Source organism: Gobio gobio (genome assembly GCF_949357685.1).
Source record: "Gobio gobio genome assembly, chromosome: 1".
Classification (NCBI taxonomy): Eukaryota; Metazoa; Chordata; class Actinopteri; order Cypriniformes; family Gobionidae; genus Gobio; species Gobio gobio.
The window spans coordinates 35,952,764-35,972,828 of NC_137097.1; the positions used below are offsets into that span (position 1 = coordinate 35,952,764).

At 37.8% G+C, this 20,065-nt stretch overlaps 1 protein-coding gene across 2 annotated transcripts in view; it reads left to right on the forward strand.

Moving 5' to 3' along the window:
- Positions 1-20,065, forward strand: part of epn3a (epsin 3a) — a 23,773-nt gene continuing 3,708 nt past the window's right edge. Inside the window, exons 1-10 of one of the 2 annotated variants that reach the window (XM_079822243.1) lie at positions 1-303; positions 4,424-5,135; positions 7,733-7,851; positions 9,764-9,841; positions 9,972-10,091; positions 15,816-15,902; positions 16,345-16,483; positions 18,231-18,395; positions 18,732-18,827; positions 19,824-20,054. In XM_079822243.1, coding sequence (XP_079678369.1) covers positions 4,538-5,135; positions 7,733-7,851; positions 9,764-9,841; positions 9,972-10,091; positions 15,816-15,902; positions 16,345-16,483; positions 18,231-18,395; positions 18,732-18,827; positions 19,824-20,054 — 1,633 coding nt within the window. In that variant the 5' untranslated portion in view covers positions 1-303; positions 4,424-4,537. The remainder of the gene's footprint in view (positions 304-4,423; positions 5,136-7,732; positions 7,852-9,763; positions 9,842-9,971; positions 10,092-15,815; positions 15,903-16,344; positions 16,484-18,230; positions 18,396-18,731; positions 18,828-19,823; positions 20,055-20,065) is intronic. The other variant, XM_079822244.1, reaches the window with a different exon arrangement.

Consider the following 20,065-nt stretch of genomic DNA (forward strand, 5'->3'; position numbering starts at 1 on the left):
CTCTTCTCTCGGTTCACTTTACTGGCCTTTAACAAGGGGGGGCTCTGTTGCCAGCGAGGTTGGCGCCCGGGACTTTTTCGGGATATGTACCAACAACTCCTAACCGGATAAGGCCTCCTCCACAAAGCGAAACAACACAAACACACAGGCAAAACTTTGAGGCGCTTGACTGAGTTGAACGTGTGGTGTATTTGAACCACAATACAAAAAAACTATCAACACTGGAAGCATGCGGAGATGTCGAGGGGAGGACAACTACCGATAGGATCCCACAGTTGGGACTTTTATGTCAAGCAATGAGAGGTAAGGGCACAAAGGACGTTCAGATGACTACGATTTTGCCTTTCGCGAAGCAAAATAAGACTTCTAAATCTTACTCTATTATTCCAGCTGAGTCACGCAACCGAAGCCGCCTTTCAACATTCACCCTCTCTCCCTCTCTCTCCTGCCGCAATACCGCATTATGAAGGTGCGAACGCTGCGATGGGGCTCTTTATTTTTGCCCCACAGCATCGAAAAGCATTTAAGGCTCTGATTTACCTTCTCACTAGATTAAAATCTTCAACCAAAACTATGAAAGGGATGTGCAATGCTGGAAAGCTGATTCTCTACAGCCGGATTGAAAGTTAATTTGTAGCCTCTCTTGTGAGGTGGACACTTAAGTAAACAAATGTATGAAGGGACATTTGGTTAATAATGCTAGTTATTCCCATGTTTTATCTGAAATATAACGGGAATATATGCTACGTTATTGTACATTTAGACAAAAGTATAGTACAAATTTTCATGTGGAAATTCTTTACAAGCAAAGGTTATTTACAAAGATTAATAAAGATTATTTCTTTGTTTGTGCCATCTCAGGCTACATTTAAATAAAGTATGCGATAAAATTATGATCAAATTCAATGCTGACATTTCTACAAACTTTAAAACAAACAAACTTTAAAACAAACAACAACAACAAGGAGTATACAGTACAAAACTTTGGTAACTGAGTAAACTATCACCCTATACATAAAGTGACAAATATAGTAACGATTATATATATATATATATATATATATATAAAACTAACAAGCAAAATGATCTGCCTATGGTGTTTGGGACAGAAACAAGAAAAACAATTTCAAACAGAACACTTTTTCTTTAGCCCATTGGCAGATCATTTTGCTTGTTTTAAGCAAAAACTCACTTCATTTTTATTTTTCAGAAAACAAGAACAAAAAAAGCATGTCATTTTGCTTATCTAGTACATGCGTCTTGATTTAAGAGTCTTTAGATATTTAGACTGGAAACAAGACAAAGAATACTAAGTAAGCATTTTTTTTGCAATGTATATGTGTGTGTAAAGAAATCTATGGAAAATTAATTTCTTTTATAAATATGCCTATATCACAGACACATAGCAGTGGTAAAAATGACAGCATTTTGTACGACGCCTCTCTATCTTGTGCTATATTAACCCTCTGATGGGTATGGACATGTAGACCTGAGTTTTCTAAGAGAAAGGCTTGCACACAGGTTCATGTGGGAAATCATTGTGCATTGTGCCCATGTGTCAGCAGGGCTTGTTTTTGAAATTCCACCCCTTTTGCGCAGCACTGTGTGATCCAACAGACTCTCAGCAGAAATGTGATGTTAAGCAATCGGCTGTTATTGATTGTCGTCTAAAGCCAGTTCAGCGAGAGCGGAATGTGTCACCACGCCAAGGTCATGGCCTGTGCACTTTATATATGAGATCAGTTTCTCATTACTGCTTGAAGCATATTGCTTTGATGTGTGCTTTTATTCAGGGTGTGGTCTTGTTTATATAAAGTTATTAATAATTTTTTCAGGGGAAGCTAACAGTGACTCAAACTACAGCTACTACAGCAATAATGTACAATCGACAACATAAGACAAGCAGTAATCTCCACAGTCTAATACAATAATGATATTGGCTTAGGGATAGTTCACCCAAAAGTTACAGTTCTGTCATCATTTATTCACCTTCATGTCGTTCCAAACCAGTATGACTTTTTTTTTTTTCCTTCTATGAGCACAAAATAAGTTATTTTAAAGGATTTTGGGGTTCAAACAACACGAGAGACACTTTTGTATTCCATGGAGGTTTGTAACGACATATAGGCGAGTAAATGATGACAGAATTATCATTTTTGGATAAATTATACCTTTAAGCTTTCAGGCAAGGCTTTGTCCATCCAACATTTAAGTTTGTCTTGACAGACTTTCATCAAAGTGCAGCTGAGGCGGTGTTGTTTTTTCCATCAGTGAGCATACTGATCTATTTTTATCTTGTTTCCAGTCCAAATATCTAAATATTCTTAAAACGAGATGTACTCCCTAAAGTAGTAAAAGGACATAAGATATTATGTCTTGTTTTCTGCGGGAAATTTAGTGAGTTTTCGCTTAAAACAAGCGAAATTATCGAGAAACAAGACAAAAATACTAAATAAGAAAAGCATTTTTTGCAGTGCAATTTCTTATGTTCCCATATTGAGATCTCTAATAGTATGCTTTTAAAAGCTCATGATTTTTTTTTTTTTAGCAACTACATTTCTTATATTTTACCAATAGTGGATATTGTGTATCAAGATAATACCATTATTTTTATTGCTTAAGGCTACAAATGAAAGGGCAAATGTGGTAGACTGGCCGTTACACCAACAGTATCTGTTCAAAAATCTGTTTAATGGGCCTTATTCATGAAACACCAGAATTTGTGTGTAAATTATTCAACCATTATCTAACCAAAACCCTTCTCTCACACACGCGCACACACACATCATTTAGAAGAATGATTTTAAGACCATTTTACACATTCATTCTGATTCTTTTTCATGACCGAGACCCATTGAATCTTGTACATTTATAATGGTTTGTAAGTCTTTGTTTTTCAAATGAAAGCATGCAATTTTCCTTTTGCTAAAAGTAGTAACTCATGCAGCACGTTTGGTTGACTTGCTATGTGTTGTTTGTACATTGTTTGATTAAATGTGTCAATGACCAGGAGGATGTTCCAATAGCACTTTTAGTCATAGTTTGTTCATGGTCACATTTGTCTCTTTCTCTTTTGAACTGACAGCCTACATGATCTCGGGTCATATGTTGTGATGTAAGTCCACGTGGCCTTAACACTGATGTATGGTGTGAATTTCAAGTTTAGCTGGTTCTAAACTATTTGTATCAGTGAAGTTGGGTCAAAGGTTTGCTGCAATTTTTTTGTTGCTGTCATTTCTGCAACTCTACACTCTTAAAAATGAAAAAGGTTCTTTATTAGAATCAATGGTTCCATAAATAATCTTTAACATCCATGGACTTTCCATTCCACATAAGATTCTTTATAGTGGGGAAAAAAGGTTCTTTAGTTTATTAAAATGTTCTTTAAACTAAGAGAAAATTGTTCTTTTAAGAACTGTTCAGTGAAGGGTTCTTTGGGGAACTAAAATTGTTCTTCTATATGGCACCACTGTGAAAAACCCTTTTCAAACAGATTTTAAGTACTAAATACTCCCCTGTTTTCTTTGAGACAGACAGGTAGTAAAGACTCACCCCACACTGTCATATGCTGGGGCAGAAATAAACAGATAGTGGTACAGAAACTACACACGTCAGCCGCCTGTACTGGATGTTACATCTTTGATACCTGAGATTATACAAATAGCTGAAATTAGTTTTTTTGTTTTGTTTTTGTTGAAAAAGACCAAAAGAGCTGGAGTTTTCGGGATGTTTCTTTCAAGTCTGCTTTCCTCAGCTGGTGCTCATTTCTTTGAAGACATGTTGGATGCAGATGATTTGTGTTATATCGCAGAGAGGAGCTGAGTTATGTCTTTTGATTCCATATCAAAAGAACTTGTCAGCTGTCAAACGGTACCCATGTGAAAAAGAAGTGCGATTAATTGTACTGAATGTGGCCTTGTAATGTACTTCAAATCTATATCTAATGTATATTTACTCTAGTCCTATACTCAAGCTAGTCCAAAAGTGCATTTAATATACATTTAAACTATAATGTATTTTAATTTAATTGTAAACAACATGCAATTAAATGTCTGAAAACATTACATTCAGATCACTTCACACTGAAGTATATTCTTTCACGAGTTTACACTTGCATATAATCAAATCGAGTAAAGAGTTTGTGTAATTGGCGTGCTGTTAAGAAGTTAATGCTGGTTCTGATAGAAAGGTGTCAGAATACACAGTGCATCGCAGTTTGTTGCGTATGGGGCTGACCCCTGTCCACCGGCGAAAGCGCCGCGAGCATTAGAAATGGACCACGGAGCAATGGAAGAAGGTGGCCTCGTCTAATGAATCATGCATTGCTTACCTGGGGAACACATGGCACCAGGATGCACTATGGGAAGAAGGCTGTTTCTAATATGAAATGTAACATTTTTAATTTCCCGTCTCTTTTCTTCAGGTTAACAAAGCTGTAGCAGGAGATTCCTGAACATTTCGTCTTTGTGGCAAACATCACACTCCTTATCACAGACAAAAGTGCATCCATCGTCATCCCCCCACACCCAAAGTCATCATGACGACCTCTTCTTTACGGCGGCAGATGAAGAACATTGTGAACAACTACACGGACGCAGAGATCAAGGTCAGGGAGGCGACGTCCAATGATCCGTGGGGTCCTCCAACCTCGCTCTTGATGGAAATCGCAGACCTGACGTTCAACGTGGTGGCGTTCACCGAGGTCATGGGCATCATCTGGAAGAGGCTCAATGACCATGGCAAGAACTGGCGACACGTGTACAAGGCCCTCACTCTGATGGACTATCTGATCAAGTCCGGATCTGATCGAGTGGCCCAGCAGTGCAAGGAGAACATCTACGCCATCCAGACTCTGCGGGATTTCCAGTACATCGACCGGGACGGGCAGGACCAGGGCATGAGTGTCCGGGAAAAGTCCAAGCAGCTGGTGGCTCTGCTCAGGGATGATGAGAAGCTCAAGCAGGAGCGATCACAGTCACTCAAGACCCGTGAGCGCGTGACGGGAACCAGCGGTGCCATTGGTTATGGATCTTTACCGCCTCCCTACCCAGGACGCCCTTCCAGTCAGCCCAGCATGGAAGCAGTGTATGGTGAAGAGCACAGCAGGCCAAGGGGCTCACCTTCCTCCTTCAACTGTGAGTATGACTTTTTTTAATGTTCATGAATGCAATCACAAACTCATCGCATCATTTTGTTTTAAAAAGTCTTGGGGACTGTTGAATATTAAGATATGTACAATAATTAAAAAGTGATGTAACTACTGTAACACTTGCTACTGTAAGTGGTAGACCAATCACAACAGACTGCGCCATCTGACCAATCAGAGTAGAGTAAACAAATAACAAAACAGACTGTGTCATCTCACCAACTAAAAATGTCTTAATTCGTGTTCTGGAAAAGTGAGTTGATGAGTGGATTAACTAACCCTTTAATGTATGTCAGGAGTGAGATTGATTTTACTGGAATGGATAGTTCCTTGATTAGGGATCTGAAAACCAATCAGCTGCTGAAGTTAACTAAACCAATGATTAATCTATGTCAATAGTAAAAATGTGTACTCACACTGTTTACATAGAGAGGTGTATCACACCTGGCCTTGTGCTTTTAACCCATATTAGACATGTTTCTATTTCCTCATTTTTGTGAGCGTGTGATTCCTACAGTTTTAATGTGAAGTCATGAGGGCGTTGATGACTCCATATAGACTTGATCACATGATGCACGTGCGGTTGTCGACCTGATAGGCATCTGCATTCTTCCCATATGCATTAATTTACTCACTAGTTCGGAATGCTGGTTTTTTTGGAGGCTTCCGGTTGATTTTGGTCATGCTAGTGATAGTTCACCCAAAAATTGCAGTCCTGTCTTTTACTTACCCTAGTGTCTTTTCAAACTGTATCTTTGTGACCTGTTGGACAGAAAATGCCGCCTGGCTTCTTTTGTTTGGTCCACTCCTTTGAAACTGACATTGATGAGTTGTGCTGAATGTCTAAACTCTTGAAAACGCATCACGGTGATCAAAGATGTCTACAGAGAAAGAGAAAAACATATTCTGGGGCCGGTTGCAAAAACTGCTTTGACTAGTCTTAAAAGTTAGTCGTCTATTTTTTTCTTCAAGACTTTTTAAAGTCAGTTATATAAAAAGTTAGATTGCTCTAATTTGAATCAGAAAAGTAAGACTGATTACCTCTTGACTAATTAGTTCTTAAGACACAGTCTAAACATAATGGCTAAGTTTATGCTACTGGCCCTGTTGTATTTTCTGACTCATTGAATTCCTCACATATTTATGGAGCAGTAACTCCAAAATATGCAAAATGAGTATTTATCACTGCATTTACTGTGATCAGCTGAAACTGAAAAAAATGCTTTCATTTTCTGATGTATAAGCATAACAATTCAGGGAAAGAAATCTATTTAAACATGAAAAGTTCATCAGCTTATCATGTATTTGATGATTTGATTAAAATGTATAGTAGACTGAAAGTCCTAATTTTATAGTCACATTTTTCTAGACTGCAGGCCGTCTATCATATGGTACGTTAGGACACATATTCAGTTTCCACAAGGAACTATTTTACACTTTTCTAAGCTGCTGAAAATCAAGCCTTTGACGTAAGGTGCAATGTGGTTTCACTTTTACTAACAATAGACCAGCATGTTTGTCATGGTGCCAAGTATTTTGGGAGAGAACAGAAATTTCCCATCCTAGGAGCTTCATGGAAGGCATGTTGGTGGGCACCGTTTACAGGGTCAGATTGTCAGATGGTCACGATCCGGAGTAGATGATGTAAAAAGGCGTGATTTGTGATAATGTTGAGTCGTCCGTATCTCTTCACCAGTGCATTCCAGGCCAGACGCAGCCATTCAGAAGCACTGTAGTGGAAGTGATTGCAAGCTGAAAAAAAAGCTATGCCAGTTTCTGGTTCTTTCGCCTCTTCTGGTCTGGGAGGTTTTCTTTGTGGGCCCATTGCCTCTTTCAAAAATTCAGATGAGGAATAATTCACTTTTTCAGAAAATAAAACAACAATTATATAAGGGTTAGTGTAGAGACATGAAAGTAGCACCAGCATGTACAACAGTGAAATATTATTAATCATTATACATGCATATACAGTCAAACCAAAAGGATTTTTTACTAGTGGGTGCAGGACACTATAGTTCATTTATGTAAGTGAGGATAGCAAAATAAAGTAAACTGTGACATATGATACCCAAAAATTCTTCATACGGTGACTACCAGTAAAATTGATACAAATTTGGGACCAAAAATATTCAGACACTTTGACCTGACCCAGTTTTTGCTGAAGTATCGATAATTGTGAAATTTCACAGACATTTCAAAGCACTCATATCATTAAATAAGACTTTGATCATGTCACCCACCAGTGTTAAGTTATCGTGATTTCAGTATTGAGCAAAATAATAATGATTATGATTTATGCCATAATCGAGCAGCCCTATCAGGAATGACATGCCACAGAAGGGTGAACTGCAACCCTGAATGGGGGGTTATTATAATTTAAGCCCCATCACCCCGTCCCTCTTCTCCTGTCCCACACAGACACCCCATTGTTTCAACAGCAGAGTCAAACAGGCACAGGGAAGCAATTCCAGCCCGGCATGGAACAACAGTGATTTGGGTGCTTGTTTAACATTCAGTGGTGGTGCCAGTCCTTTCTCTCCCAAACCAAGAGGTTGAATCAAGCATTTTTTCTTTTCTTCCTCCCAGCCTCCTCTTCCTCACCTCATCTGGCCCCAGATTTGGAGCGGGCCCGGCCGCAGACGAGCGGGGAGGAGGAACTTCAGCTGCAGCTGGCCTTGGCCATGAGCCGAGAAGAGAGTGAGAAGGTGAGACACACACACACTCTGGTTCACTATCTTTGTGGGGACTCCCCATAGGCGTAATGGTTTTTATTAGTGATGCACCGATCATGATTTTACATGGCCGATTCCGATACCGATTTTTTTCAAGAAAACTGGCCGATTCCAATACCGATTTTCGTTTTTTTTTTTTTTTTTACACAATAAAATAATGAAAGTATACATGAACAAGATGTTTATTTGGTATTTAACAGGCTAAATTGGCTTTTGGCTAATGAAAACAAGTCCGCAATCTGAAATTAACAGGAAATTGAAATGGAAATGAAAAGGCTGAAAGGTGAAATTAAGGTTCCGATTTTTGGCCGGTCAACCGGTGCATCCCTAGTTTTTATACTGTACAAACTGTATATTCTCTCCCCTTACACTAACCCTACCCCTAAACCTACCCATCACACAAAACTACAGGTCCCCATGAGTCATTTTTACATTTTCAAAAAACTCATTCTGTAATGTGGGTTTTTGTTTGTTTTTTTGCGCACAAAAAGTACTCCCATTGCTTCATAAAATTAAGGTTGAACCACTGGAGTCACATGGACTATTTGAACAATGTCTTTACTGCCTTTCCGGGCCTTGAAAGTGTTCATTAAATTGCGGTCTATGGAGGGGTCAGAGAGCTCTCGGATTTCATCAAAAATATCTTCATTAGTGTTCTGAAGATGAACGAAGGTCTTACGGGTTTGGAACGACATGAGGGTGAGGAATTAATGACAGAATTTAAATTTTTGGGTGAACTACCCCTTTAATAATTAATGGTTAACAGTTAGTAGTAACAAATCAAAGCCACACATTATGATTAATGTTTAAAAAGTGTCAGAGCAATAGGCTTGTGGGCAGCGCTTGGAAATATGGTGCAGCTGTGCTTCAGGCGACCTGAGTTCGAGTCTCAGCTCAAGGTACTTTGCCTGTCCTGTTCCTCTCTAACTCCTCCTAATTGATCCCTGTCTCATGTACGTCTAATAAAGTTATTGTTTCCTAAAGCAGTGGTTTTCAAACCTGTCCTGGAGGCACCCTAGCCCTGCACATTTTGTGTCTCCCTCATCTAACGCACTTGATTCAACTCATCAGCTCATTAGTATAGAGTGCAACAACTAAATTGGGCTTGTCTGATAAGGGAGACATACAAAATGTGCAGGGCTGGGGTGCCTGCAGGACAGGTGTGATAACCACTGTCCTAAAGAATCAGCTCTGAACTGCTTGAAACAAGGGTTTCACTTTATTTTGATGGTCCCTTTAACACATTCTGTTGACTATAAATAACATTGCTCCTACATGTCTACTAATTCTCATTAGAGTGTTAGTAGAGTATTAGTAGACTGGTAGGATTAGGGTTAGAATAAGTTGACATGTACTTGCAAAGTTACTTATAGTCAGTAGAATGTCTGTTGGAGGACCATCACAATAAAGAGTTAGCAGACATTAAGCAGACAGTCTACTGATAATCTAATGACAGTTAGTTGACATGTAGTTGCAAATTTACTTATGAATGTCTTTACTGTCACTTTTGACTTTTAATTCATCCTCAAAAAAATGAGATGGGAGGAAAAATAATAGTCAATCAATGTTTTTGAGTTCTCTCGCAAATGTTTTACGTTCCCCTAAGAAACGTGTAATGCACGTTTAAACTGATGTGGCACTTGAGCTGTTTGTACCTTTTATAGCACATCCACATATGTATTTTGTTCAAACATTGATCTGTGTACCGTCTGGGATTATTGTCACCAAAAAAAGGCCTAAAAATAGAAAAGTCTAATTTATTCCTCTGATGAATCAGCATTCTAGCAGAACAGCTACTGTAGCAGTTTTGTTTGTTTGAGCAGTGAAGAAGCCAGAATGCGCTCTGATTTTTCTCTTCACTAACCCCAGTCCTCTTCTCCTCCAGCCCGCTCCTGTTGTGGATATTGATGAACAGACACAGCTTCAGATCGCAATGAGTCTCAGTAAAGATGAGGCGCACAAGGTACAGCCCTACCAGGAGTGAGCTACACTTCTGCCCTTCATTCATTAGTTGCACTGTAGTTCCAGTCGCATACCTGTACTGTGTTTTGTGAGTGACACTGCTTATATATTGTCTGATTGTAAACCTCTAGCCAGCTCCCCTTCCTCCTCCTCCTCCTCCTGCTGCCGCTGCCGCTGCTGTTGCTCTGGACATGGATGAAGAGGCTCAACTTCAGCTGGCTCTGAGTCTCAGTAAAGAGGAGCATCAGCAGGTAGGCCCCTGGAGCAGGAGTTGCATAGGTTATTGTACTTTACAAGGAATAGTCTCCCACATCAAAAGGCTGGGACACACCGAGCCGACGGTGTTGTCGGCCATGGGTCGGCTGCATCTGGACCAAAAAGTCAAGTCAAGTCACCTTCATTTATACAGCGCTTTTTACAATACAGACTGTTTCAAAGCAGCTTAACAGTGATAACAGGAAAATAATGCAACAAAGATAGTTTTGGTGGTACAGCAGCTCTAGTCCAGCTTAAGAAAGTTTTTGATTGATTCATTTCCATTAACTTAGGGGCCGCTTACACGACACCGTTTTCAACTGAAAACAGAAAACTTTGAATGTGTTCTTGGCTATTCATTTACACGACAACTGCGTTTTGGTGGCCTGAGACCGCAAACTTTGAAATGGGTTTCAAAGTGCAAGATTTCAAAAAAACAAACAAAAACAGAGTAACACTATTTTACAGTGTCCTTTTCACACGTTACGTTTACTAACTATAGTAATAATATAGTAAAAACAGTAAATTATGCATGAATACAGGCAACCAGCCTAATCCTAACCCTAATCTAAATGCGTATATTAAAGGGGTGGGGAAACACTCAGTTTCAGTCAGTCTCATGTCAATCTTGAGTACCTATAGAGTAGCATTGCATCCTGCATATCTCCGAAAAGTCTTTATTTTTATTATAATTATAAAAGGAAGATGCGCTGTTCCGAGTCTTTCCGAAAAAAGCCGTGCGGCTGGGGGCGTATCGTGTGGGCGGAGCTAAAGAATGTCGAGCGCGCGCCGCTGTTACTGTGTTGAGTGCGTCTGAAAGCTGCGTCATCCCTAAAAGCGGGAAAAAACTTTATTCAACATAAAAAATGGCTTTTAATCAGATACAGCCATACATCTATGATCCGGAATCAGACCCAGAGGCTGAAGTTGAACAGGAGCAGCAGCAAAAACGACTAGAGCAGGACATCTCTATGTGGTATAAGTTACACTAACTATATAATATGCTTAGCGGCTTGTGTTATTTACACATTTATACTTTAATTATATCGTGTGTGTGTGTGTGTGTTTACGCGTGGTTTGTGTAGACATGATTTGTAGTAAGCGGACTGGTTTTGCGCGTCAGGCTAGTGTTTACATAGAAAGACATGGAATAGTAGCGCATTTGAATGAAGAAGCGCGCTTATTTAGTTCAACATATTTCCCCATTCTTTGTGTATTGTTGTTTGGAGTGCTTTTACAATACACAAACATACACATATAGTGGCCAGCTAAACAAATGTACACACTATACATCGCATGCTCCATTGATCAATACGTGATCATGTTTGGGCTACTTGATGGGCATAGGCAAAAACAGACATTTGAAGCAGTCTTACTCACTGCCTGCGGTTCCAACGTTGGGACCTTTATCGTTGGGACCGCTCCATCCTTCAGTATTAGGCGATTTGAAAATCCGGAAAAGCAAATTCCATCCACTTTTGCCTTAACGCAGGGTTATTTGGCTACGAGCCAGCGCTTTGATGGGCGTAGCCTATTGCTTTCACGCTCTCTCTCTCTCTCGCGCGCGCTCTTCCGGTAGAATTGTCCGTACGGCCCATACAAGGAAATTCCGCCCTGTTGACGTCAAGCGGACCCATGATCGAAAAAAACTTTCCGAAACTTATGACTAACAGGAAGTACTAATTTTGGCAAAGAAATACTCCCATCAAACGTCCACCTTAGCTTTTGAAACTGTGTCCATGTTTAGCATGGGAATCCAAGTCTTTAACAGTGCAAAAAGATCAGTATGCATGAAACAGCATTTCACCCCCCCTTTAAATTAATATTCTTCAGTACTTTAATAATTACACTGTAACAAGGACAGTCGTAAAAGTGACTTTTGGTATTTGATGGACACATTCAAGTGCACATTCAAGTGCACATTCAAGTGCAGTTCGTTTTCACGTATGAATGCCAATGTAAGTGTGAACGTAATGAAATATGACAGTCTGCTAAAGAGAACCCTATTTTTGTACTGTATACTGTTAGGGGACAACAGTTTAGGACCCAAGACCAGATGTGAAGAATGAAGACCAAGAGTCAGGAGTGCAAATAATTAAAGAAAAATTTACTGAAGAATAGTTTGCAGTTTCATCAACAGAAGCCAGCTTCAAGTCTCACAAGGAGTTTGTAGGCCACTTCCCTTCGGTACATACAGGTGCATCTCAATAAATTAGAATGTCGTGGAAAAGTTCATTTATTTCAGTAATTCAACTTAAAAGGTGAAACTAATCTATTATATAGACTCATTACATGCAAAGTGAGATATTTCAAGCCTTTATTTGTTTGATGATTATGGCTTACAGCTTATGAAACCCCCAAAATCAAAATCTCAGAAAATTAGAAAATTGTGAAAAGGTTCAGTATTGTAGGCTCAAAGTGTCACACTCGAATCAGCTATTTAATCCAAATAATCTGCAAAGGGTTCCTGAGCCTTTAAATGGTCTCTCAGTCTGGTTCAGTATAATTCACAATCATGGGGAAGACCGCTGACCTGACAGTTGTGCAGATAAACATCACTGACACCCTCCACAAGGAGGCAAAGCCTCAAAAGGTAATTGCAAAAGAATTTGGATGTTCTCAAAATGCTGTATTAAAGCACATTAATAGAAAGTTAAGTGGAAGGGAAAAGTGTGGAAGAAAAAGGTGCACAAGCTGCAGGGATGACCGCAGCCTGGAGAGAATTGCTGACTTCATTTTCCTGCAGGACTTGGCACCTGCCCACACTGCCAAAAAGTACCAAAACCTGGTTCAATGACCATGGGATAACTGTGCTTGATTGGCCAGCAAACTCCCCTGACCTGAAACCCATAGAGAATCTATGGGGCATTGCCAAGAGAAATTTGAGAGACATGAGACGAAACAATGCAGAAGAGCTGAAGGCCGCTATTGAAGCATCCTGGTGTTCCATAACACCTCAGCAGTGCCACAGGCTGATAGCATCCATGCCACGCCGCATTGAGGCAGTAATTCATGCAAAAGCGGCCCAAACCAAGTACTGAGTACATATGCATATCCTTTTTATGCGTTTTCATAAGCTGTAAGCCATAGTCATCAAAATTATAACAAATAAAGGCTTGAAATATCTCACTTTGCATGCAAGGAGTCTATATAATATATTAGTTTCACCTTTTAAGTTGAATTACTGAAATAAATGAACTTTTCCACAACATTCCAATTTATTGAGATGCACCTGTACACAATTATACTGATTCTCATTGGCTAAGAGAAAATATACAGTCATAGTAAATTCCCACACATTGTCAGTTAATCAGATGCACGTCTCCATAGATCACTTGTTGACGTTTTCATCCCTGAATCAGGTTTGTAGTGACTTTCCAGGTCTGGAGCAGGCGCCAGCTTGTCCAGGACAACATGCCCGTTGTACACCTCTAATACTGATCTGTAACACAGAATACTGCGCACATACACGGATACACAGGCTTCTCTGAGGTGGGAGTTGGTTGAGCTTCAGCTCTGACCAGAAAGTTTCCCAAAAACATACCGATAACATGTGCTTTCTCTCAGTAAGAGGTACAGAAAATATTCAGTTCTATTGATTAAGTCAAATCATAACTGGAAAGAATCATTAAAAATCATTATAATAATATAGGAGGTTAAATATTGATTAAGGCTTTGATTATACATTTAATTAGGATGTGTATATATATATATATATATATATATATATATATATATATATATATATATATATATATATATATATATATATATATATATATATATATATATATATATATATATATATATATATATATTAGTGCTGGGAATCGATTAAAAATAATTAGCTAATTAATCGCATTGTTTTCTGTAATTAATCGCAAGTTTTTAATATTTTTGGAGTTTAGTATTTTGATAATGTAATAATTTCAGTTACTCAAATGAATGTAGAAACAATTTAAAGACAGCATATTTTAAATAAGTGTTGTAATGGCATCTTTTTATGAATGAAGGCCAGTATCACTGATACCAATGTCTCTATGAAACTGATGTTACATTACATTATAACTGAAAGCTACCAATTTCAACATTTATTAGGCTTTAAAAAAACAACTTTTAATTTAAGTGAACTTTAAAGCAATTTTTAAATAAACCCATTATAATAAATGTTATATTTACCTGTGGCCTTCCCTGTTAGACATATACAGAAATGTAATAGTTATCAACACCTTTCTTAACTGCATAAATAATAAATTAAATGTAGATTAATCATCTTTTCTCTGTTCCCTTTGTTCTTTGATGAACATTAATGACAGACAACATCAGTGCTGCTGTCACTTTAAGATCGGCCGCTGACGAACATGACGTGGATCTCATTTTCTCACAAGTTAATTTAAGACGTTATTTAACTCATTTAAGACTTTTAAATTTTAAAACTTTTAAAGGCATTTTAGCAACATTCTCTGTGTTGTTGTTATTGTTTGTTCAAGAGCGAAAGAGAACTCCGTGTGTACGTGACTGGCGCAACTAGGGATCTGATTTGAGACGCAGCCACACAGACAGGACACTGACATACAGCGCGTTCTCTTCTGTCTTGTCGCGCTTGGATGGTTTAAAAGCATTTACATGAATAAGAGCGTGATCATATAATGTAACGCTAGGCAAAAATGTATATAAAAATGAACGCTGTGTTAATTGCAATAACCTTTTTTTTCACTAACTGTAACTGTTACAGTTAAATTTATTTTGTAATTAAATTACATTATCTAGTTACATGTAACTAGTTACTCCCCAACATCGTAGACAGGACATTCACAGACAGCATGTTCTCGTTTGTCTTGTGGTGCTTGAATGGTTTAAAAGCATTTGCATGAATAAGAGCGTGATCATATAAGGAGCGTAACGTTAGCCAGGATGACAGAAAAAATTAATTGCATGCGTTAACGTGCCAATTTTGACAGCACTACTTTTTAATCTTGATCAAAACAAAGATGCTACAAACGCAGTAAAAAAAAAAAAAAAAAAACAGAATGATCTGACTTTAAATTTGTGAAATGTTGCTACATAAAACGCCTGCACAAAAGAAAATGAAGAAAATGCCTCTGCACTCAATTGGATAGACCTACAACCAACCAGAGCAACGGAGTAAGTGACGTATGTTTAGCGACGCATAGTTGTCAACAGAACTCAACTGCACGCATGCTGGAAGAAGTAGAAGAAGATCCGTGTAAACAATCTTTGCTGGTGTTGTAAAATAATTTAAGGATACACAGAGTACTTACCAACAAGATCATCATTTCTGAGAGAAATAGTCAATGCATACACGATCAAGTTCTCCGTTTAGTAAACAAATTCAACCCAAGCGCTCTTCGGTGACGTGGATGATTTACGTTACTTTTGATCATCTGTCCATCATCATACAAAGCCCGCCCTGACAATTTCATTGGTCCAAACAGCTCTGGTTCAGGCATAGCTGCTCCACAACGGATCAAGTCCAGACCGAACTTCCCGACCTCAAATGTTGTGGGCGGGGCTAAATTTGGCTGGCATCTAGGCTACAGAATAGCAACAAAAAAAAAAAACTAAACTATTTATGGCTGGTCGACCGGTGCATCTCTAGGAAAAAGTATGATGGGATGACTGTCTGTTCATACATGTTTTTGTAGACTTTCTCTCTAGTTGTGCTCTTAAGGATGTCTTCTGTGTCTGTTGTTTGCTAGGAGCAGCGATGTCGCCAGGGAGACGAGTCCTTGCTCCAGAAAGCACTTGAGGAGAGCAAACGAGAAATGGAGGCCAAAGGAGGAGGAGTATGACAACTCTTTTAACCTGTTGGCTATTTGGAAGCTCTTCTAAATGACTCTTGTGATGCATTTAATTAGAAGAGATCAACAGAATAAAATGTAGAGTTACTATGACAAATCATTTGTGTCCGTTCCTACTGTAAACAAGAGGTCAAAGATACAAATATACATTGACACAAATGATTTATTATGGGTCATTAATTATTTAGCTTCACCTAGAAACGTACGTAAAAGTTTTTGGCACACTTACTGGAGAGATGGAATTTTTAGCTTTGCCCGTATTATTGTTTTTCGGGCTGTTAGAAACTTGGGTTCGAGGTACTGTACCGCAGTTAGATGTCCCCATTCCAGGCTTTTTCGTGAACGCTTGTGTATAGATGCATACTGTATTGACCTAAAAACTCTTTCTGAATGTGCTGAAAGTGCTTTTCTGTCCTTTCTTTGGCAGTCTGCCATGCTGGATCTTGCAGATATTTTTGCTCCAGCTCCCGGTGTGCCCTCTGCTGCCAAACTCTGGGATTCATCTGGAGGCCATAGTGATTTAGCCCAGGCTGGTCCTCTGAGGTCCGACCCTTGGGATAGTCAGGGTAAGATCTGTGATCCAATATGATTGTATCTCAGCTATTTAAACTCTTAAATGGTAAAGGTCCACCCAGTATTTATAATAAACCCATATATTTTTGTGAGTGCCATGTTGGGATCACGTCGCCACTATGTTTTAGCCACATCAGCCATTGGCGGTTAATTCAAGAAAACATTTTGGCCATAAATGTTTCCTAACAGTATGAAATTATGTTGAAATTTTACATCATTTTCTTGACAGAGCAGGGGATATTTGACAGGAAATAATAGGAAAATTACAGGGAGATCGATTCAAACTTGGTTTGCCCACAAAAAGTTAGAATTGATTTACTCACCAGAGCGGCCTGTTTTTACTCGCATTTGGTGCAGATGGACTCTTTCAAATAAATGAGTCATAGGTGAAAAATACGCCTCTGAATGGGCGTTCCTCAATGACACTGGTAACCAAAAATGTTTGCTGCACCTACGCCAGTGGTTTTCAGCTTTCTTGACTCCAAGGCCTCCTGTTGTCAAAGACAATATATGAAGGCCCATCAAGATATTTCTGATGCTTATGCTAGAATGACAAAGGTGCTTTCTATGTACAGAAACAAGGAGTGGCAGTCAGGGTTATTATTATAGTTAACAAAAAAAAACCCATTTAATTGCTTGAAATTAAATACATTTATATTTATAATTTTTTCAGCCAGCTCAACATTTCTTATTTAAATTGAATTAACTTTACTTTACTTAACTTTATGTACTAAAATAACTAAAACGGAAATAAAAATGAATAAGAACTGTATAGAAAAAAAACAAAACAATAAAAATGACAAAAATATTAAAGTAGTTTAGATTTCTTTTTTAAAACATGAAAGAAAATATACACAAAAACGAATTAAACATGAATAAAAAAACTATAATAGTATCTTTATGATACTACAATAAAATTGGTGCTGGTAATATATTAAAATAATTTAATAATAATTTAAATAATAAAAAACATTTATAACCCGCATAATTCCAATAACTGAACGTTCTTCATGGTTTACACTTTTTATTACCAATGAATTTACATGACTTTCACTAGTTTGTGTTTACCGTTTGTTTTTAATATTTGCTACTCACAGATAGCAATTTCTATCCAATAACATTTGGAACTTGAGTGTGTGTGTGTGTGCGTGCGTGCATAGATAGATAGATAGATAGATAGATAGATAGATAGATAGATAGATAGATAGATAGATAGATAGATAGATAGATAGATAGATAGATAGATAGATAGATAGATAGATAGATAGATAGATAGATAGATAGATAGATAGATAGATAGATAGATAGATAGATAGATAGATAGATAGATAGATATTTTATTCCTTTTCAAGACTTTTCTAGGTCTAAAAAGCAATTTTTATTTATTTATTTATTTTTCTCATACAGTATATCCAAGTTGTCCAGGATCATGAGAACCCTGGTTCTTAAATAAAAGTAGCAGTTGTTAAAGGAACAAATTCAATTACGAAACATGATTTCTGCTTACATCTCGATTATTGGATGTTCTAGCTTATTGTAAAGCTTGTTTTGTCTTATTTTAAATCATTTTAAGCCATCATGCACCTTTTTAAGTTCTGGTTGAAAACCACTGATTTACCCTGATATGTGTCAGTATAAAAGCACAAAAAAACAAAAAAAAGTACATGGTGAACATAAATGTCCAGCAATGCTGCCTTAGTAATGTGAACTGCACACACCTGTTTGATTGTGTCCAATTAGAGCCCAGCTCTTTGAACCGTGGCCATGGAAGCTCATGGATGGCACCGCCTGCATCAAGTGTCCGTTCTCAGCCTTGGCCGCATCCACATCCTGACCCATGGGACGCCCCCCAGAACGCCTCAAGCCCTGTGTCCATCAATCAGACCTGGATCTCTCATGCACATGGTACAAGCTTAACCACGCCACACCTTACGTAAATAATAGATGCTGATACATTGAGTTAATAAAATAACACATACAAGCTAAAGATGCTAAATATACTAACTGAACATGCTATTAAATCATTTACTTTCCTAATAAATGTTCCTGTTGTTACTGTGCACAATTATCTGGGTTTGTTTTCCCTGAAGAGAAAGACTGTACATTTTTAAATGTGTGCATTTGCTAAAAGTCTATCGTCCACATGGATGTGTACACTAGCATAGAGATGACCTCGAGTTAGACGTGAACTAAAGGTCACAAAACTCCAGTCAGTGTTTCATGGGTCTTTAAATTCTCTAGGAACTGGAGTGGATCCCTTTTCTCCCACAGTTGCAGACAAACAAGGATCTATTGGGCCTCTCAAAACTCCATCCCCTCGTGCAGGAAGTCCCTCAGGCAATCACTGTTCTTGAACTGAATTATTTTTCTTTCTTTTTTTTTCAGATTAATATTAATACATGATTAATATTAACAATTATTACTTTATATTATTTTCCATTCAATCATTCCTTTTTTTGTGTCTGTGAATAGTTTGATTTGACGTTGTATAGAAAGATTTTATATTTACACTACCTTTCAAAATTTTGGGCTTTAATTCAGCAAGGATGCATTCAATTGATCAAAAATGACAGTTAAGACATTTATAGTTTTATAAAAGATTTCTTCTTCAAAAAAAAAATTCAAATAAAAGCTGTTATTTCTATTCATCAAATAATCTTTAAAACAAAAAATATTGTGCAGTACAACTGTTTTCAACATTGAATATAATCAGAAATGTTTTTTTGATCATCAAATCATCATATGAGAGTGATTTCAGAAGGATCATGTGACACTAAAGACTGGAGTAATGATGCTGAACATTCAGCTTTGATCACAGGAATAAATTACATAATAAAATGTATTCAGATAGAAAACAGTCATTTAAATTGTAATAATATTTTACATTACTACTGTTTTTACTGTATTTTGATCAAATAAATGCAGCCTTAGTTAGCAAAGAGACTCTCCAAAAAACTCCACAAAAAACTTTCAAAAACATGAAAAATCGTAACAACCCCAAATCATTTTTTTTAGACATACACAATGTTAAAAAAATATGATCAATAAGTTATGACAACACATTTCGATGAGTTAAAGCAATGTAAAAACATAAGTTATGCATTTTTCAACTTTATACAAGATTCAACTAATTTTTTAAAGTCAGTTTAATTTAATTTAATTTGAAATGAATTAAACATCCAAGTTGATTGTTCTGAAAAATGTAAGGCAGCAACTTGTTTTTACAGTGATATGTGTCTACATTACCGTTCACAAATTTGGGGTTGGTACAATTTTTTTCATGTTTTCATCTCATCTCATTTCATTTTTCTTTTTTGTTTTATACTTGTATAGATGATGATCTATTTGATGAGGCTATGGATGGAGGTCAGGCAAATGTAAATGGCCACGGTAGTCCTGAGCCTTTCGATATGTCTTGCCTTGGTGAAGGTCTACCAAAACCAGCTCCTCGAACCTGCAGTGCTCCAGAGGCGTTTCTGGGTCCCACCGGAGCTTCACTCGTCAACTTGGATTCTCTGATAACCTCCAACCCTCCTTCCAAGAACTTCAACCCATTTTTATCAGGTTAGAATGCA